Genomic DNA, 19,257 nt, shown 5'->3' on the forward strand with positions numbered 1-19,257 from the left:
AGAACCCTGATAAGATCCAGTCTATATTCTCTCAGTAAGGATTTGGGTCTGTGCCAGACACGTGCTTTATGTTTTTAGGTTCCCTGCATTGTAACTTGAAGGTCTTGGCTTTTGAGCAGCACTGGAATGCTTAGTTTAGCAGACGTTTTTGTAACACTTCTCTTGAGCCCTTGCTGGCATTTGCCTTTCTCCAGAGCATAAGAAGGCCCACTGTTTCGTTTGTCTCTGATCTCAGGCATGTGGCAGCCATCCTTGATGGCTCTGGGAAGTTGTGAAGATTATTACAGAGGCAGATGTTGTTTAACTTTTAAGGGTTTGATTCCTGGAATATCAAGCAGAAAAAGAGAAAGATCTGGTTGTGGTTCAGGCTTTTTTAATGGGAGGTGATGCATCGTGCAACCTTAGACCAGTAAAAATCAGGAAGGTAAAAGAAGAGATCTGGCTAATTAGAGGAGTAGCTTGCAGGACTTGAGAGTCTGTGTAATAAACACAGTGTGGAGCTCAGTGTTGGAAAGTAGTAGATCTGTTCTTGCCTCTAAGAGAAATACTGAATTATTTTTAAGAGCAGTTTCATGTCCTTGTATCTGTGGGATAAATGTTTATATTCATTTCTAAGGATTAAACCATTCATGTACATATGGTGTAAGCCCAAATGAAAGAGAGATTTGCTGTTATAGGATGCTGGATGAACCATGTAAATCGAATGATTTCTTGAGGTCATTCGGTATTATTGTGCACTTAGAAAATAGTATATCAGAAGTCATCAATGATAGGCTTAAAACAGTGTTGTTTGCTTCTGAAGCCAGTTCTTTTGAGTAACTTGTTGCAGTGGTAAAATATCTTAGATCTTTTTTTTTTTTATTGTATGAACATGTAGTTGTATTTCTCCATAAAGTAATTTGAAATGAGAAGTCGGTCTAGTTATGCAGATTATAGCATTTCTAAGTGTACTTGGCATGTAAGGAATTTTAGTTTTGAGACTTTGTTCTCAAATGCCAACCTCAGTGAAGATACAGAGCACTTCTTGAGACACCAGAAATGTAGTGGTTTAGTATCTCTGCGGTTCCAGAATGTTCTTGCTGTTTGTTTGTTTGGGTTTTTTTTCCAGTATATCTGCTTTCTAGATTTGTAGGGTGGCAGCCTATGCTGAGCTCTGTCTATTTGACTTCTGTTAACTCCAATTCTGTCACAATCTGTTACTTGTTAAGATAGGATCCATACCAGTTCCCAGGAGATGTTTCTGTTTTCCTTTGGCCCCAGAGAGATTAAAGCTTCATGGTCTTATACTGCATTGTCCTTTACTAGACTAAAGAGCATCAGATACTGTTCTGGTTATTTTTTTTTTTTTTTAATGTTCTATATAATAATACGCTTGTTAACTTTGGTCTTTTCCTATTGAAAGGAAAATATCTTTCATAAAAGGTGACTCTGGCACAGTGAAGAACAAGCAGCATACATATAAAGAGCTTGTCAAAACATCTTGACTTTTTCTCTTAATATGAGGAAATAAATTAATGAAGGGAAAGTATTAAAAGTAAAGTTGGGGGGAAGAGGTGAATTAGCTAAGCTAAGTAATGCAGTTAAACAATATCTGCAGTATAACCATCAAAGAAGGTTTCCAAACATACTCTGGAACAGTTTCCAAAACTGTGGAGGGTATCTTAGTGAACTGAATAGTTAAGATCAGGATTTGATGAAGTCGTAGTATACAGAGAACAATTTTGCTTCATCAGGGAGAAATGACCATGATATCTCTTCTCTTGCTCATTTCTTTATTGGATGGCTTGTTGCTATCTATCCTGCCTGTCTCTAAGGTTATTCTAACAAGCTTCTAATTAAGAAGTAGAAATTCTTATTCCTTAAAGAAAAACACTACCCTTGCTTTTCATTACTTCTGAGTGATAAATCCTTGGGTTGACCTCCTCATGTCCTCATGAAAGTTGAAAAAGGTATTTCCTTTTTATCCGTCTGTTGGCTGTATAAGCATCATTTAAAAGAAAAACGAACTAGAAAGTAATGGAGCACTGAGGAATATAAATAAATTATTTTCTCTTCCATATCATAATTCTTTTCCTAAGAGAGGTTATATATCTTAAATTACTCAGACTAGCTATTTTACATTGTACTAGTTGTGCATTACAATTTAATGAACCATAATTAAAGACAAGAAGGCTGAGCTCTACAGTATGAATAAGAATAATTTGCTTTCTTAACACTAGCTGGAACACTACTAGCTGGCATCTTTTTTGCATGAGGACTTTGATACTGGTATCACTGTCACATTTGATGGATTATTCTTAGTTTTTATATTATTTTCAATTATTCAGTGCTTTCTTTTTTATTAAACACAGCTGTTTCGTGTTTTGTAATTGTTAATATTTTATCCATTGAATTTGACCTTTTATCAGGGGGAGTGCTTTATGCCCTTCAAGGACAATGACATTTTGAGTGATTCTCTTTCTGTTACTGCGATTTTCTTTTTTCACAGCCTTGTCAAAACTTGTTATATGATATTATTATTGATTGAATAACTTTCTGGTTGTCACATGGTTAGATTTCACTGCATAAAAGAATTAAAATAACAAAAATTACTCTAGTCCCTCCTGCTTTTTGTTAAATATGGAAACAATAGCAGCTGGACTGGCAAGAATCCCAGTTTTCTTTTTCTTTTGGTGGAGGTGGGGGTCCAAGGAATTTAATGTTTTGTGTGTACCTTATTTGTATATTTTTACTTGTGCAATTGCCTAGGATACACTGATTTTTTTTCTATAATTTTCATTTCCATTACTTTAAATTGGAAACCCCTAGTAGCTGAAAGTATACAAAAAATTCCCTTTAGCTTTACAGTCTTTTTATCAGAAATCTTGTTCTCAAGACCAAATTGCAGCCAGTGGTATAAACCTCTGTCACCTGTCTGCGATGAAAATCTAAGCTGTAGTTCCTGCAATGGTACATGCAGGTTATGTGGGTCTGTCATGTCCATGTCATTGCAAGTTCTCCAAGCCGAGTGTAATGGCAGCCGATGTGAAACTGCAATCACAAGCCATCTTTTGTTCTATTCCCGTAGAACTTAAATAGTACATCGCTGCATGGACAATCCAGGTAGAGCGAGTATTACCCTTGAAGAGGTGAAACTAAAACTACATTCCTTTGAATTTATCTTTAACCCTATGTATTCTTGGAGTGCCATATTTTTAGACTGTCAGCAATTCTTGAGACACTGAACATGTAGAGAAATGCAAGATCTGTCTTTGTTTACTTCTTGGAGAAACTGGCTCTATATCCTAACTGATAGACTCTGGCCACAGTCAGAAAAGCACTTAGATGCATGAAAGATAATCAACTGACATTTTAATACTTGATTCAAATTAAGCAATAAATAGAAATCCTTCTTAGCTGGTCGTATGCGTGAGAGTGTTGGTCACCTCAGTATTGGCTACTGTGCTCATCCAGGACTGCAAACAGTTTGTTTTTTCATATGTGCCATGGAGATAGCTCAATGAAAGATACATTGACAAGGCTGTGTTCATTCAAGAAAAACAAAACAAAAAATCCTGTAATTACTTCTTTGTAATTACTTGTTCAGAAAACAAGAGATTTGGATTTAGTGTTGGATTTAGCCTTATCACATAGGAGCTATTATTTCATCTTCTAGCTCCTAGGAGAGGAAAATGTCCTAACCACCAGGCACACCATAACGGAGGCTAAAACTAGTCTAGCGTATGCTTTTTGCGTTGGAGATGTATCAGGCAAAGTAAACCTGAATGGAGAGAGTAACACCCAGATCCAAGGGACAAACTGTGATAGGGACTGAAAAATGTGCAGCTGATGCTCAGAGCAACAGCAAACATAACGTGTCTTCACCTTGCAGGTTGCTGAGATCTGCTCAAGCCTGGAGGGAGTTGGTTGTGTTTTCTTTTCTTAGTCTAGTGTGCGAATTAAAAGTGGGGCTGTGTGCAGACCTGCTGACCTGCTTGCTTGGAAACAAGTAGCACAATATTTGATAGGATTGGCTTTTTATATATTTTCTACTATCATTCCACTTTAAACTGCTTTCTTTGTTGTTACTAATTCATCATCAGTGACAGAGCCTAAAACAGAGAAGTTCAGATACAGAAATAGATACGATATATAGAGAGTCTACAAGGTCAATGAATAGTGTAAGTAGGAAGCTGACAACTTTCCATAGATAACTTATGCACTTCAAAAATTCGCCCTAGGTTGATATGGCAATAATTGAAAATTTCTTCATTCAAAAGATTCTTTAAATGGGAAAGCAGGAACGTTTTGGCAGCATTGAATCTCAAAGGATTGTGCATTGGAGAGCACTAAGTATTCAACAGAAGAAAACGTTCAGTGGTGAACAGAAAGCTACACGTCTATGCAGTTGCTATTAAGCATAGTAACCTTCCCTCCTCAGCCCCTCTATCTCCTTCCAGACCTGTGTATGAAATTAGAAACTCTGCAAGTGAAACATTGATTAACTGTCTTTTCTCTTAGTTTTTTCTGTTAAGTTGTGCCTTTGCAGTGCCGTGACTGTGCTGTAATTTTACAATGCTGATCTTAAATAAGTCAACATAGGAAGTAAATTGAAAGAGTAATAATGACACTGGGCTTTTCAGTGCACTGGAAGTGTGTTGTTCTACTTTACATATAATTCCTGTCATTATAAATTAGGTTATCTCTTTTGCATAGTGTCTTCATTGATAGTATTTGATTAGTGAACCCTTTTGTATTTTTTTTACTTCATATAAATTGTGGTAAACAATGTAGTACATACTTGAACTGCGTGTTGTCATGGCATTGGTGGGAGATATTTATCACTTGTAATTTCTTACAGTTAAGGTTTTAATAGAGTTGTGGTTTTAAATAGTAACCAATAAGGATTTCTTTTAAGGAGTGTCCATTAATAGAACTCAGCTGTTGAACGTTGACCATAGCATTAGGCTTAAGTTTAATCTCCTACATACTGTAATTTATAGAGCTGTGTTTAGTTCACCATTCTTTCAGGTGCTTCACTGGTGGAGGGATGGGAGGTTTTGATAGTGTGGGAGAGGGGAAAGGTATAGTGAAAATTTTCCGTCATAACCTGTAAAAATCTGGAAAAATTAAAAATAGGAGTATTTGGCTTGAAGTTTTCTATAGTGTGTCTTACTTGGTCTGAATAAGGTGGATGTCTTCCATCGTAGAGGAGGAATGGTTTTAAAAATAATTTTTAAAAAAGGCTTCATGGTCCTGTTCCTAAGTAAAGTCCAAAACAACAAAGAGTTTTTTGAATTCAGTGTTTGGAAGTGTTTTGATGAGTAAAATATAAGCAAGAATAAATCATTTTCTTATAACAAAATATGATGCACTGTAAAGAAAGAAATTTGAAGTTGAATCTGAATTTGTCAAAGGCCTGAATAAGCAGTCTTTGTCTCTTCACTGTGTTCAAAAATACAGAAGTGTTAAGAGCAAGTCTCTTCTCTCTGTTATCTCTTTGTTTATCCTGTATGTGATCAGACAAGGAAGATGTGGTGGTGTTTTTGAAGGTGGGATGTGAGTTTTTTTGGTAGTACAGTGTTTCACTCAGCATGTGTTACAGAAGGTAATTAACATTGGGGTTAGTCACTACCAAACGTTATAAGTTCCATTTCAAGTCTGTAGAAGTCTTTCCTGCATATAGCTCTGCCCATTGGCCATGACTTTTAGCAATTGTCTAAAAATTTCAGGTTTAGTTAAATTTCTGACTGTTGCAATTTCTACTATGTTATCATTTAACAATTTATTACAAAGCATATTACAAGGTTAGGAATTTCTTACTCTCCTTATACTAGAGTTTTTACTATAAGCTGGCTCATAAAGTTGATTTTTATCCATTGACTATTGGCTTTTCCCAAAGGAAACAGCAGCAGGTTTTGGATAGTGTTCAGCTGTTAGATCTCCTGTGCCGTGAGTTGTGGTTGCTGAGTCTGCAGGTGAGGTGGCAGGTGGGGCCGGAGGCACAACTCATCTTGTGCATTCAGGGCTCCCTTCAGAGCTGGAGAACCGGACCTGGGAGGAGGTTGGATGACCCCAGAGTATAGCTCTGGCCCTCATGGCTGCCACGATTGGACTACCTTGTTATGTGCCGTGGTGAGTAGAAAGAAAACTGGAATGGCAGTTTGTTACTTTCCAGAAATACTACTTCTGGCAGTCTGAAATACTGATTTCCAGAGATGTTTCTGATGCGTTTTCTAACATCTACAGGCCACTTGGGGTGCAGTGGGGAACGCAAAAGTCCTTGACATACAGCAAGATGATAGGATAGTCATATGTCCTTTTTCACAGAGGCACAATGGAAAGCAATGGAAATAAATACCAAGCTGTAGTTCAGGAGCTTTACGGTTTTGTCAAGTTGGAAGTAGTTACATTAAATGCCTTTCATGAAGAAATTTTTTTTTTTAATTTGGTGTTTAAAAAACCTCTTATTTTTTATTAGAGGGAAATCTCAGCTGTTATAAACTAGCTGGTACAAAGCTTTCAAATCTACTTTAGACACTTTTTCCATAATTTTCAGTGATAATATTTATCCAAAATTTTCTATACCCTCTTGATTTTTAAAATATTTCTTCTTGTTTATTTTAATATTTTTTTTTTCTCTAGTATGCAAGCATGTTTGTCACAACTCCATGTTTAAAATCTAGTGAGCTCTGTTTATTTCATTGTAATAGTAGTACAGAACCTCTTGGTACCTGACTCGTGCCAAATCTGTTCAAAACATTTTATTTGCATGCATAAAATACTGTACTTAAAAGTCTCATCATTTCAAATACAGCTGGAGCTCTGTGTGTTTCCCATTTCACAATTGTGTAGTGATTCATTTAATTATCTTAATAGCTTATTGCTATTCTATTTAACTGGTGATATTAATGTAATAATTGTCATATTAAAATCTAAAAAATTTAATTAGGCCTTGTTCTAAAATATTTTTTATTATTACAGATAGGTTAATGCACTGTAGGCTTCTGTTTTCAAAATAAAATTTTTTGCATTCATCTAGATAGATTAATGAAATTATATTCTATAAGATATAGCTAAAGAACTGCTTAAAATATTGTAGGCAAATGATGATGGGCAACTCGTTCACCTCACTACGTGTATATTTTTATTTTGATTCAATTTCAAATACTTGATTTAGCTTCCTACACCAAAACCTACCTAATGCTAAGATGCCTAAATAAAATTTAGGAAACTTGCCTCATTAACTATTTACATTTGTGAGACTAGTGATGCTGTTAACCAGGAACATTTTCCTTGACTAGTTTTCTGGGAAATAACAGATTTCTGCCCTCCCTTCCCCCTTTTTTTTTTTTTGGACAGGCTTCTTGTTTCTGCAAAATAATCTTTTATCATGCTTAGCATCTGCTCTGCAACTAGTGAAGTATAACTAATACCATACTTACATAAAATATCAAGCACTGCATATGAGAAATGTGTCTAAGGCAAGCATTAATGTATCTTTATATGATACACCTGCTTTTGGTTTATTCCCTGTGTTGTATAAGGTATTCTTTTCATGAGTATATCATCAATGTTGTGGTTTACTAATTGTGTAATTACAGAATTTTAAATTTTTTTTTAAATCTAGTTTAGGTTTGAGATTGGTAATTGAAAAATTGATTCATGTTTTAATTCAGTTTGTTAGGAGAAGGCTTGGCAGGGAGGAGTCTCATTTTTGGTGACGCTTTTACCTCAAAACACTGAAGCTAGGATACATCTGTGCAAGCTGAAACATGGATCAGTAATTGGCCAACACTACTGAAAAGGTCTGCATTGATTGTAACTGTTTCAGGTTGCTTTAGTGTGTGTTTGATGGTGATTAGATTGCATGAACTGTGCAGACCAGTGCATCCTTCTGTGTATTTTAAGCTTTCTTAAACTTGTGGATGTCCAGATAAGTCTGAAGACAAGTGTTTCTCATTCTGTGACTCTAGGTAAATGAAAACTGTAAGATATGAGTAAAAATAATGCTTTTGAATTTGACTAGGATAGCAAAGGATTAGTTTGCTGTTTAGATATATCTCTTCGTCACTGTCTAATGCCAGATGCATTTAGTGGGAATGCTGAAATGAGTAGTAAAGCTTTTCAGCATTTTTGCACGGACAGGAGAAGCATAGTCAGGACCAGACAGTTGAGACTGTGGAGAAGACCATAGTGCAGAACTGCATGTTTAGTAAGATGAGTCTAGAAATAATGAAGCAAAAAATTGAACCTTGAAAATAAAAGTCTGGTGTTTGTCATTGTGTTGTTAAACAATTTCGTTGACCCAGTGTTATTTTGAACTTAATTGAAACTTGAGAGCCATGGGGACCTGTGGAAAGGATTCTCAAAACTTAGCTATACACCACGTGAATAAATACCTCCTTTTTTGGTTTGTTTTTGAATCAGCAATGAACAGTCATTTCCTGTTCACCTTCATCATATATGTGCATCATAACCCTCTTCTGTCATCACTTGTCCAGTCTGACAAGTCCACATCTGTCTAATTGGCACTCTTGTGGAGATTCTCTGTGTCTTTGCTATGTGTTTTTGTATCTTGCCCAAGTCTTCTAAACCATTTTTGAAAGGAAGGAAGCAGTGGTATGATGTTCTATATTCCTTGTGGTATATTCCTTGCCTAACATTTGGTTTGGCTTTTTGACCACTACAGATCATTGAGATGATAATTTCAAAGAACTGTTACAAGACCAGTGTTTCATTACTGTGTAATGATAATTCAGAGGCCATAATTTTGTATATAAAGTTTAGATTGGTTTCTTCTTTCATGTCTGCCACTTTACATTTCCCTACATTGAATTTCATTTACTATTTTATTACACCATTCAGTAACGTTAGGTCTTTCTGCAATCTGCTCATTTTTGTCTTTAGTGCTCTATGTATTTATATACCAAAGATCTTGTCCTCTCACTAACCACCTTCTTTTTTGGATCATTTTTGAATATGTTGAATAGTTCAGGCCCTAATGCAGACTCTTGCTGCATGCCACTTTTGAAATTCTTTCTCTGAGGACCATTTTTACTCTTTTCCTTGCCCTGTAAGTAGTTCCTTACCCTTTGGATGGGGGGTTGGAACCCTCTTTCCTGTCTCACAGCAGTTATCTTCTCTTTAAGAAACATGAATACATGGCCTTGTTTCACTTGGAAAGTTAAGTAGACTGTGTCAATGGGATTTCCCTTGTCCACATGTCCCTTTATGCCTTCCAGGACATTTGTGACTCATAAGTCTTTCACAAAACTACACCAACTTTTCCCCAGTACATCATACTTATCCATATGTACACTAACTTGGTTGCTTCTTACAGCTTCTAACCCTCTAGCTTGGATACATTTCAGACTTGCTGCTACTCTATTTCTTTGGGCTCCCCCAGATGTTGATGTTGCCTTCTGGTCTTCAGGTGCAAGGTGAGAGGCTTTGCTTGCTTGTTAATAGCTCAATAACTGCATCCGTGGGTTCTGGGGAGCTCGTGGATGAATAGGGATGGTCTGGCTCTGACAAGCCACTTTGCAGCCTCCTCTACCACTGCTTCAGTTGAAGAAGGGATCTCCAAATCCTTTGGAACTTCTGGACCATGAAGGTCATTTTTGTCAGGACTAGAAAAGAAGCAGTTTTATATATGCATATGCGTCTATATGTGCATGTGAATTTCTGTATGTATACAGATATATTAGCTGATCAACCCATTGCACTCCAAATGCAACTGTAGCCTTAATTCTAGAATAACTACTAGGGAGTGGTTTTATTGGCACTTCCTGGGTAGGTGCATTTGGAAAAAAAATTACATTTTTTTTTTCTATAGCTTGCTGAAGAAGAAAACACAGGTTTTCCACATTAAATAAATGGCTTGAGTGTAACTAATTTTTTCCTCATTTTCTTACCAAAAAAAGTTTTGTACCCATAGAGGTAAAGTGTTGCACTTGGCCTGAGGTAAAAATCTTTCTTTTAGGAGACTGAAGGGAAAAAAAAAAAAAAAAAAAGAACAACAGAAGTGAAAGTCTAGGTCTGCAAAATTATTCCTGATACTTTAGCCACTAGTGTGAAGATTAGAACAGTTAATGTGCAATGTGGGACATCCTATGTACTCTTTTCTTCCCTAATCTGAGGAGAGTTGAATCAAGAACACCTTAAGCAGGTTACCCAGTCTCAATGGGTGTTTATAATCACTCATGTGGACTGTCTTCTCCTTTCTGTAAAGAAATGCTGATGGGGAGGTGGGGTATCTCATCTGCCAGGGAGTGGTGGAACAGCTCCACTTGCAAGGCTTTGCCTGCTTCTCCAGTTATGTGTTTTATATGGAAAAGGAATGGAAAGGATTGAGGGAGGCTCAGGATTACCTGCAGACTGAGGGACTGGGTGCTTATGCTACTGAAAGTCACAAGTTCAAGTCCAAACTGATTTTTTCTCTGCTATTGATGCTCTTATTTTAGAGAGAGATAATCCCTAACTTTGACAAGTAAGATACTCACTTGGGATCAAATCTGTCGTTCAGGAAATTTGTTTATAAAAGGTTGAAATAATTTCAGCAGGAGGGAGGAGGAGCAAACCCCCTTAACACCCTTTACAGTACTTTGTACTCATAGTCAGAGCCCTTTTCTGCAGAGGGAAGATGTGGATTCAGACTGATTACAGAAAGGTGAGTGCTTTAATCAGGGAAATAGTCACTTAACTGGGGATCACCACCTTTCTTTTGTTTAGAGACCTGGCATTTAAATGGCTTCTTAATAATAATAAAAGGAAATATTTATATAAAATATTAGAAATGTATGTAAATACAGAAATATATTACCTAGACATATGTATAATATTTATATCTTCTACTATTCATATTATAAATATTTAGTATTTTATCAGTCAAAATTTTAAAAACAAATCCACTCTCTGAACCAAGCCAAAGTAGCTGGTCATGAAAGAGAAATAACGCCAGTTACAGATCAGTGTTAACTACTGATGTGTCCTGAATATAAAATAATTTTGAATACAGTCAGGATGCTCAGACGGCAGTTACCAGCAGTGGGTTGGTTGACAATTTGTTTATGATTCGTCTGTCTCATTGCTGCACAGCTCCTGTCCAGTCTATCTGGGGGCTGTGGAGAGCTATGGGCTATATGTGCACCCTGTTAAATATTCCCTAACATATGGCATGATGATACCCCAGAAACACTGTAACATTTGTCCTATTGAGGCCAGGGTTTTCTTCTTGCAAAGAGGTAAAGGAGGAGTGGGGAGGCAAAAAAATCCAATCCTTTGTATTTCCCTCAAGAACAGAAGAAGGATGTGCAGAAGGATGTTACACACAACACCACTGCCACAGTCCGCATTTCCTAGGCTGGAGTCCTGGAAGTCATGGAAATTTCAGCTAGTGTCTGTTTGTCAGACTTGGGAAGAACTGGAATATTTTGGGATATCTTCTCTTCCATGGCTCAGATTCCTGCTGCTCCATAAGCCTTATCTGGCAGACTGGGAATAAATTAGATCAAAATTAGCCTGTCTTTGCATTTGAAAAGGGGATAGAATGAAAGGTCAAAAGCAATGCTGCAGCAGGGAACACACTTAGCAGGGGGTTTGGGTTTTTTGGGGGAACTAGGAAGGGAGGCAGGTCAGAATATTTTCATATCCAGTCCATGTTATGTTCACAGCTTGCACTCTAGTTTATTTTTATAAATTAGAGAAACAAAACCACAAATATTGGACTACCATGTCTCAGACTTTAATAATTTTGGAATCCTACGATACGTATTCGGTCATTCCCCAATTTGGGAGTTCTCGGAAACAGACGGTTGAAAATCTTTTGTCTTACAGTTGGCATGGGTCAAGTGAATATCCTGCCTGTGTATGCTCTGAGATCGTTTTCAACACTTCGTGCTAGTTTTATCCACGTGCTTTTCTGTCTTCCCATCGCGATTTTCTCTCTTAGCACTCACAGCGAACGGTTGTAGAGAGGCGTAAGGGAACAAAGCTGAATTGATGCTTCTGCCCTAATTTGAGGATGCCCAGTCATCTTGAACCTGTGAGTGGCCTGTTTGCTCTTTGTGTGATGAGAAGTCAAAATATAAAGGCAGATTTTGCAAATGCGGGCAGGAAAAGGTGAAATGCCTTACTCCCTTGTGTTTCTGAAGTCTGCATCAGTGAATCCTGGAGAAGTTGTCTTCAGTCTCTTCTGCTTTGCTCTCATCCGCAGAGAGGGATTCAAGTTGCTCGGTAGCCCCTATGCTTGGACAGTTTTATTTCCAGTTACTTGTCATGTGATAAACTTATATGAAGGAATTAAAAAGCTGTTGCCATCATTTGCCCCAAAAGCACTGTTTGGGCCTGGTTTTGTTTTTTAATTCATAGGTACGAATGTGAGAATTCTAGCTAGATAGTATCACTGAGATGAAACAAAGTTCAAATAAATGATACATGGAGCTTCAAGTATCATGGTTTCAACAGCTATACAGAAGCAAGTATCTTCTACTGAACACTGCAAAATTCCGCTAGCTCAATGAAAGACTTTAACTAATAGTTGTTCATTGAGTTTTTTCTCCATAGTTCAATTTTATAAAACAGAAATATTTTCAGGTTTTAAACTATCTTAATGTAATTTTAGTAAATTGCCTTGTGTCTTGGTTTTGTTTTGTTTTTTAAAGTTTGTTGTTTAATGTAGGGTTGGATTGATTGATTTATTTATTTATTTATTTTCCAAAACATACATACAGCATGAAAAAGAAAACACAGGGTAATTATTTTCCTTATTGCTTAAGGAAAGTTAGAATATCTATTGGAAAGTTCTGATTAACGGCAAGAGGATATACATATGCCAGCTGATGCTCTGCAGTCAGAGTTGAGTAATATCAACTGTTAAGCAAGTAAAACAGGTGATGCTTTTATGTGTTTATGATCTAACTAAACTGTCATCTCTGCTGCTGCTTCATATCACACCTTTACTTTATAGCCTTCCATTCTTTAGCTGTGACAAATACAAACTATAATCCAGAACAGGATTTTGAGCGGTCCACTACTACTTTCATATTTTGAAATGTCTTTTATGAGAAAAGAGTCTTGAAAAAGTATTACAGCCTTCTGAAACTTGTGTGTGTGTCAGTGTAAGAGTCAGCTAACTGAAAATCCAACCTGGGCATTTTATGTCCTTGAAAGAATGCATAAAGCATGGCTTAACTCAGCTATGTAAAGCGTACCTTTAGAGTTACATTAGATGTCAAGGTAGCATTTTCTTTCTGGTGGTCTTGTGTTTTTTCTTGTAAATTTTAGAGTAGCTTTTTTGTTTTCTTATGTGGCTATGCAGCATCTACTTTAAAAACTTAATGTTAATTTATAAAGTTATAAGCTATTTCTTCATAAGTAATCTTACTGGGCAGTCCAGACAGCAAAGATCTGAAGGTGCTCATTCAAATGTGTCTTCTATCTCCTCTAAAACTGGATGCAATATCAATATGGTATCTTTTTTGATACATATGTGTCTGTGAAGCTGATAGAACTGATGTTTGTTCTACTGCCAGAAGAAAATGTATTAAGTAAGTGTGGGGAGTTGTGACACAGGAAGGGGTTAGACCCTTGCTTCATTCAAAGAGGAAGCTGCTGCTCCTCAGTGTTTGTGTTGCAAATCATGCTGGGCTTTTAAAGTCTCTATTTCACCCTGCCTGGCTGTGCTTTTTTTTTTTTTCTTTTTTTTTTCCCTTTTAAACTTCAATTCTTTTTCTTAGTGTCATTCACATAAGATGTTTACACTGGATGAGACAGCATCAATATTGACCTAGGCTGGTTTTACTGGTTAAGTTTTGCCGTTATCATTGTTCTGATATGCTTCACTTTAAATCTCAGCTTCAGCTGAACCACACAAATCAGTCCCAACTGTTTTTTTTTAAATGTTCTATTTAACAGTTAGTTTGAGGGAAGTTGGTTTGTTCTTAAATAATTCAAGCCTCCAAGTTGAAGGAGGACAGAGGACCACAGATATAGCACAGGCATGTTACATTATGCAGGTATAACTGCCTTCTTTGAGATCTCTTTGGTTAGCAAGATGTGTACAGGTCGTATTTGGGAGAAATGGTTTTGGGGCTGATTCTCTAAGGTTTCTGCCAAGAACTTCCACGTAAGTTTTCTAAGATTTGGTAAAGCTGAGTAGCCACAGTGCTGAGCTAGTGCCATTCCTTGCATGCTCAGAGGATAAAGTATGGTCAATACAACATTGGCTGATGCTACTTTTTACACCCTTAGAGCCCACAGTGGATGGATTAAGTGTCTGATTCAGAACACCTAAAGATACTTCTGGAAGTTTTGAAACATTGTCTATTTTTTTTTGTTTAAAAAATAAAGTATAGCTATTTGCAAAAAATAAATTCTGCTTTTTTTTACTAAGAACAAGAAGTTTAACTAGATCATCTAGAAGTATGCATAAGAAGTGTTACTGTGTGAAGCTGTAGTAATTAATAACTTGTTTAAAGAAGAACGACAGCTATGCTGAGTATTGTATAGGATGCTGTGCTGTGGTTTGAAATACCTTTTGTCTTGATTTATCAATAAAATGGAAGAATGTTGAAATTTTGAGCATCATTATTATTACAGAAAGTAATATTTTATCATGTGGGCTTTGCACATATTCTCATGTGGTACAGGCATGGAGACCTGGGCTTAACTGTCCTTAGATGAAGGCAGAATAGACATCTATATGTGAGGTAGTCATTCAGTGTTAGCTCTACGTAAGTGATAGCAAAAGGAATTTTCATATCATTACACTGACATTTAGCAGCTTATTTTAGTTATTAAAAAAAAATACAACTGGAGGAAAGACTGAGCAGGTTATTTATTTTATTGCCTTATATTTTCACCACGATGTAAGAGTATCTGCTTTACCTTCCCTGCAAGTGTTCCTCCGTATGCAGTGCCTCCCCCATGCTGTGGGACTCAGCTGGCCGAGCAGTGCCTCTCCCCATTAGTCATCATTGCCTTCCCTAGCACTGTGTGCATTAAAGTAATTCTTTAAAGCAGTTGCTCATAGTTCATTTTTTAAAAGATTATTTCATAATACATCATTGCTGTAGTACCTTCTTGTAAGCATGGACCAAATCTTGGTCACTAAGCACAAGCAGTCTGATGTGGAATAAAAAGATACATTGCGAATAAATCACTCCTTTAATCTAGTTTCAAAACTGTTTGACTTTTGCCATTCAAACACAGCTTCCATTCACATGTTCAGGAAGCTTTTGAAAGCATATGAATGGTAAATTTCCCAGTTTTTCTGGAACTTAATGTAGTTAACTTCCAGCAATGTCTGCAGTTGCCTGCATAATAAAAATAACTTGCATTCCTAGAAACATTAGATTGTACTGAATGCAAAAATGACTAAACAATTTTAAAATGTAACCCATACTGTTACATTAAAATATGCTTTGTCTTAGTTGATACTAATCTAAAGTAAAATATTAACTGCAGAGATGTTTAGTAGTGTTTTTATTAATGTGGATTAGTCATTTACAGGAAAGTTCTCATTGTAGCAGATTGCTTTTTTAACTTGGATTGAAATCCATCTAGTCTTACATTATCAAAAGGCTTCCTGATGTCTTTTGCTTCAGTGGCCTCTTTTTCCTTAATGTGTGGAATATTCATACAGTGTTGCGAGAAATGCAATAAATACTTTGCTTGTGGTACAAATGAACATTTACATCTTCATGCCTAACAGTGTTACACTGTGTCTTTCATACTGGTTTTTCTTTTGATGGGCAACCTATGTTTTATTTATTCCATGCTGTTTTACTGGGTTTAGTGGAGTGAAACTTTGTTTTAATGTAGAACTTAGTTTTAGTGTAGTGACATTATTTTTTTTAATTCTCATTTTAACTAAAATAGTGGGTTTTAATTAACTAAGAAGATAAACAGTGTGACTGTTGCATTTCCAGTTCATCTTTTATTTGAAAACTTTGGGGCAAATTATAATAAAAACAGTTTGCATTTTTAAAATTTAGGTTCTAGAGAATTTTCAGTGGCAGAATTAGATTTTTTTGCAATGAAATGTATTAGTCTAACAATTAAGGTACTAATATTACGATAGTGTTGGGTCACAAGTCTAGCAAGGTGCACTCAGTATAGAAGCATTTGTAACAAATTCCCTGTGCATCTGCATTACTTCTCTGATAGTCTTTTCTTAGATATGTTAAAGTCACTGATGAAGTAGGTCTGCAGTGTCCAGTAGGCTCAGCAGCTCTTAAGTTACTCTAGTGTTTTGTTCTTGAAGCAAGCTGTTTCTTGGTGGTGTACAGAGATAGTGAATGAAGTTTTACTCCTTTTGTGTCCTGTTCTTTACAGACTCCTGACTAGGTTTCTCAAAACATTATTGTATGAAGATTTAGTTACTCACTCTTACCACATTTGTTATGTCCTCTCTACAGTAGGAAGGCCATAACTGAAGGCAGCTAGGTTAGCTAAGACCAGTCAGTGTGGTACAAGTATAAGGTGACTGATACCAGGCAGTTTTGTTTCCTAAAATAACACAGCTATAAACAGGACAGTGATCAGTGATGTTTTGTGGCAATAAACTTGCTGAACCTTAATTCTAAATGTTGATAGATTGAAATAAGACAATACAGGTTGGAGGCTCAGCTGTGAGAGCAGTCCCAGGTCATGAGGTGCAGCGATGCTCTTTTCCAGCGAGGATTGATCACCGAGTGACAACTGCAGTCCTTGTAAGATGAGCAAGAACCTGTATCAACAGCAGCAAAACCCTCAGCAGCTTTAAAATGTTATCATCTCTCTAGGATGTTGGTGACATCGGTGCCCTTTTTACAGCTCTGATGGCTATCACTGTGCCAGATTGTCACTCATTGGGCATCTAGTGGGCACCTGGATGGATTTAATGGCACACTGCTGCAGAGAGGGCAGAGCCCCCTCCTCTCATCTCGCCCTTCCTACCCAGTCCTGAGATCCTCATCCTTACCTGCAGTGCCTCTGCTGCTCATCTTGCCCAGCAGTGACACTATGCAACTTGCTATCAAAAAATAGGAGAAAGCCCTTCACTTTGATTTGTTTGTGGTTTTGCACCTTTTCCCCCTTTCTTTGGTTAGTTTTCTGCTGGTCCAGTGAGCTAAGCTTGCCCATCAGGGCAGCAGGTAAATTCGAGACAGTACAAGGAAAAAGCAGGGAGCACGCATAGTTCAGAGTAGCACTTACAGAGGGAACAGCAGCAACAATTAATTATTAAATCAGCTCTGCCTGTCTTATCTAAACTACAATCTTAAAAGCATATCTTTTGAAAAGGACACCTTACCTTGAAGATGAAAGACTGACTGAATTAATCTTAAAGTGTTTTTTTCCTGGTCTATGCCTGTTTGGATTTGAGTATTTTTTTGTTAGTTGATATCTACGGACTGTTGATATATCTAAGAATTGGTGGCAGCGTGCTATTTTTTCCTCCTGAAAAGTCATGTTCATCTTTAACAGGAATTCACAGCCATAAAGGGTGATGTGGTAGGGAGTATGTTTTAATGTGTGGAATAGACCTGTTTAATATTATCAAAAGGCATAGAAAGTCTAGAAGGACAACTTTCAAAATCCACATATTCTGACTGAATAGGATTAAAGTAAAAATTGTAAATTATAGAAAATGAACGATGAATAGGGAAAAAATGAAGTCTGCTGGATTACGTATCCAGAATACTGCCTTCTATAGCACTGAATTCAGGAGGAAAGAGATAACAGATTGAGTACTAGTCTCTGCAAACACTTTGTGAATTTTACTTAGGGATTGCTTTTATTGTACATTATCTGAGCAAATGTAATGAAGCTGCATGGATGTTACAGTTTTACAAAGGCTGGGGATCAGAACAAAGGAAGTATGGAAATTTTTCTGTTTTAAACTTTAAAATATTTTTTGATCTTAAAAGTAGAATTTTATAATCTCCATCTTGTAAAAAAAAAAACTTCTGTAAGTATGAGATGGCACACTTAGTTGCACTACAAATAATGGAAATAAGCTGTGATGTGCAATTTGGGAATTAAAAATGTAGTAATAAAACCTGTATTGCTTCCGTGCATGCAGGTGACTTTAAAACATGTTTTCTGAGTGTACTTGTGTATGTTCGGTTAAATCCACTCTGGACTATTTTTCGTAAGTCAGTGTTGAGGTACATGTCAGCAAGCAATTAAATACTGGTTTTACGGTTTCAATCAAGTTCTATGCAACTTGCAGTACATTTTTGCAGTACTGTCAAAACGCGCATACCCACAGGACATGAAAATTATGTGAATTTAATTTAAATCTAAATCACTGATTCTAATGCGAGACTAAGAGGCTAATTGAAATAAACCCTTTACTATTAGTTGAATTAAGTCAGTAACTAGTACCAACTAGTACCTTGGATTGTGGAATCTCACAGCAAAGGAATGTAATGTTGGGATGCTTGTGAAGATGTATGCAGTATTGCACACATCAAGCAACAGGTTTGCTCTTGTTTAAGTGGTTAAAAGATACATTTGGGGCCTTTTCCATATAACATGTTAAGGAAGCAATGTGTGCATGAGGGCAAGATTAAGAAACTTAGGAAACCACTACAATGTACAGCAGCCCTGCTCCTATAAGAAATACTATTTTTGCATATATTACTTGTGTGTCATTTAACATGTAAATATTCTTTTAAAAATATTCAAAAGTTTTCAGAGCCATAGAGCAGTAGAAAAAGTTGTATGAGAGAAGTACTGAAGGATCTGTTGCCTTCATATGCTTGCTTGAAGAATTGCAGGTTTGTGTTGGAGGAGGAATGTTCATTCCTTGTTGGGTTAGTTTCATCGGTTATCCTAAAAGCACGTAAGCATGATGCTGCACCTGTAGTGGTACTGCTGAACTCCATGGCACTGGTGAGGTGCCCAAGTGTTTGATATCATTGTTTATAAGCAGTTCAGAACAAGGACTGGGTTTTATGTGACTGTACAATACTAACTCTAGGTATGTTTTGGAAAGACCGCATGATCACTTCTCGGTACTTCAACTTGCTTAGACAATTTAAGTTAGAAGTTTTACAGCAAGAAAACTGTGTCCAACTCAGAATGGAAACAAAATTTTGTTTTTAATTTTGTTATTACAGTATTTTTAGTAAGAGAAACTTATCTCTAAGGAGCCCCTAGGGATCATGACCAAGAAAACGAAACCCTGTGCTAGACGTTAAATAAGCACTTTCTGAAAGATTGGTTTTTTTCTAAGAAAGCAGATGGTAGGTTGTCTTTTCTTATGCTGTAACAGTAATTGAAGCTGGT

General features: G+C 36.6%; 1 protein-coding gene across 4 annotated transcripts in view; it reads left to right on the forward strand.

Annotated features, from left to right (window-relative positions):
- Positions 1-19,257, forward strand: part of ATXN7L1 (ataxin 7 like 1) — a 120,065-nt gene that overhangs the window by 45,589 nt on the left and 55,219 nt on the right. Inside the window, exon 1 of one of the 4 annotated variants that reach the window (XM_032996216.1) lies at positions 6,034-6,114. The exons of the other annotated variants lie outside the window; for them this stretch is intronic. Within the exon in view, the coding sequence (XP_032852107.1) occupies positions 6,105-6,114 (10 nt within the window). The 5' untranslated portion in view covers positions 6,034-6,104. Of the gene's footprint in view, positions 1-6,033; positions 6,115-19,257 lie in introns of those variants that run through there. 4 annotated transcript variants of the gene reach the window in all.

Source organism: Tyto alba, unplaced genomic scaffold (genome assembly GCF_018691265.1).
Source record: "Tyto alba isolate M040663 unplaced genomic scaffold, T.alba_DEE_v4.0 Super-Scaffold_2, whole genome shotgun sequence".
Classification (NCBI taxonomy): domain Eukaryota; kingdom Metazoa; phylum Chordata; class Aves; order Strigiformes; family Tytonidae; genus Tyto; species Tyto alba.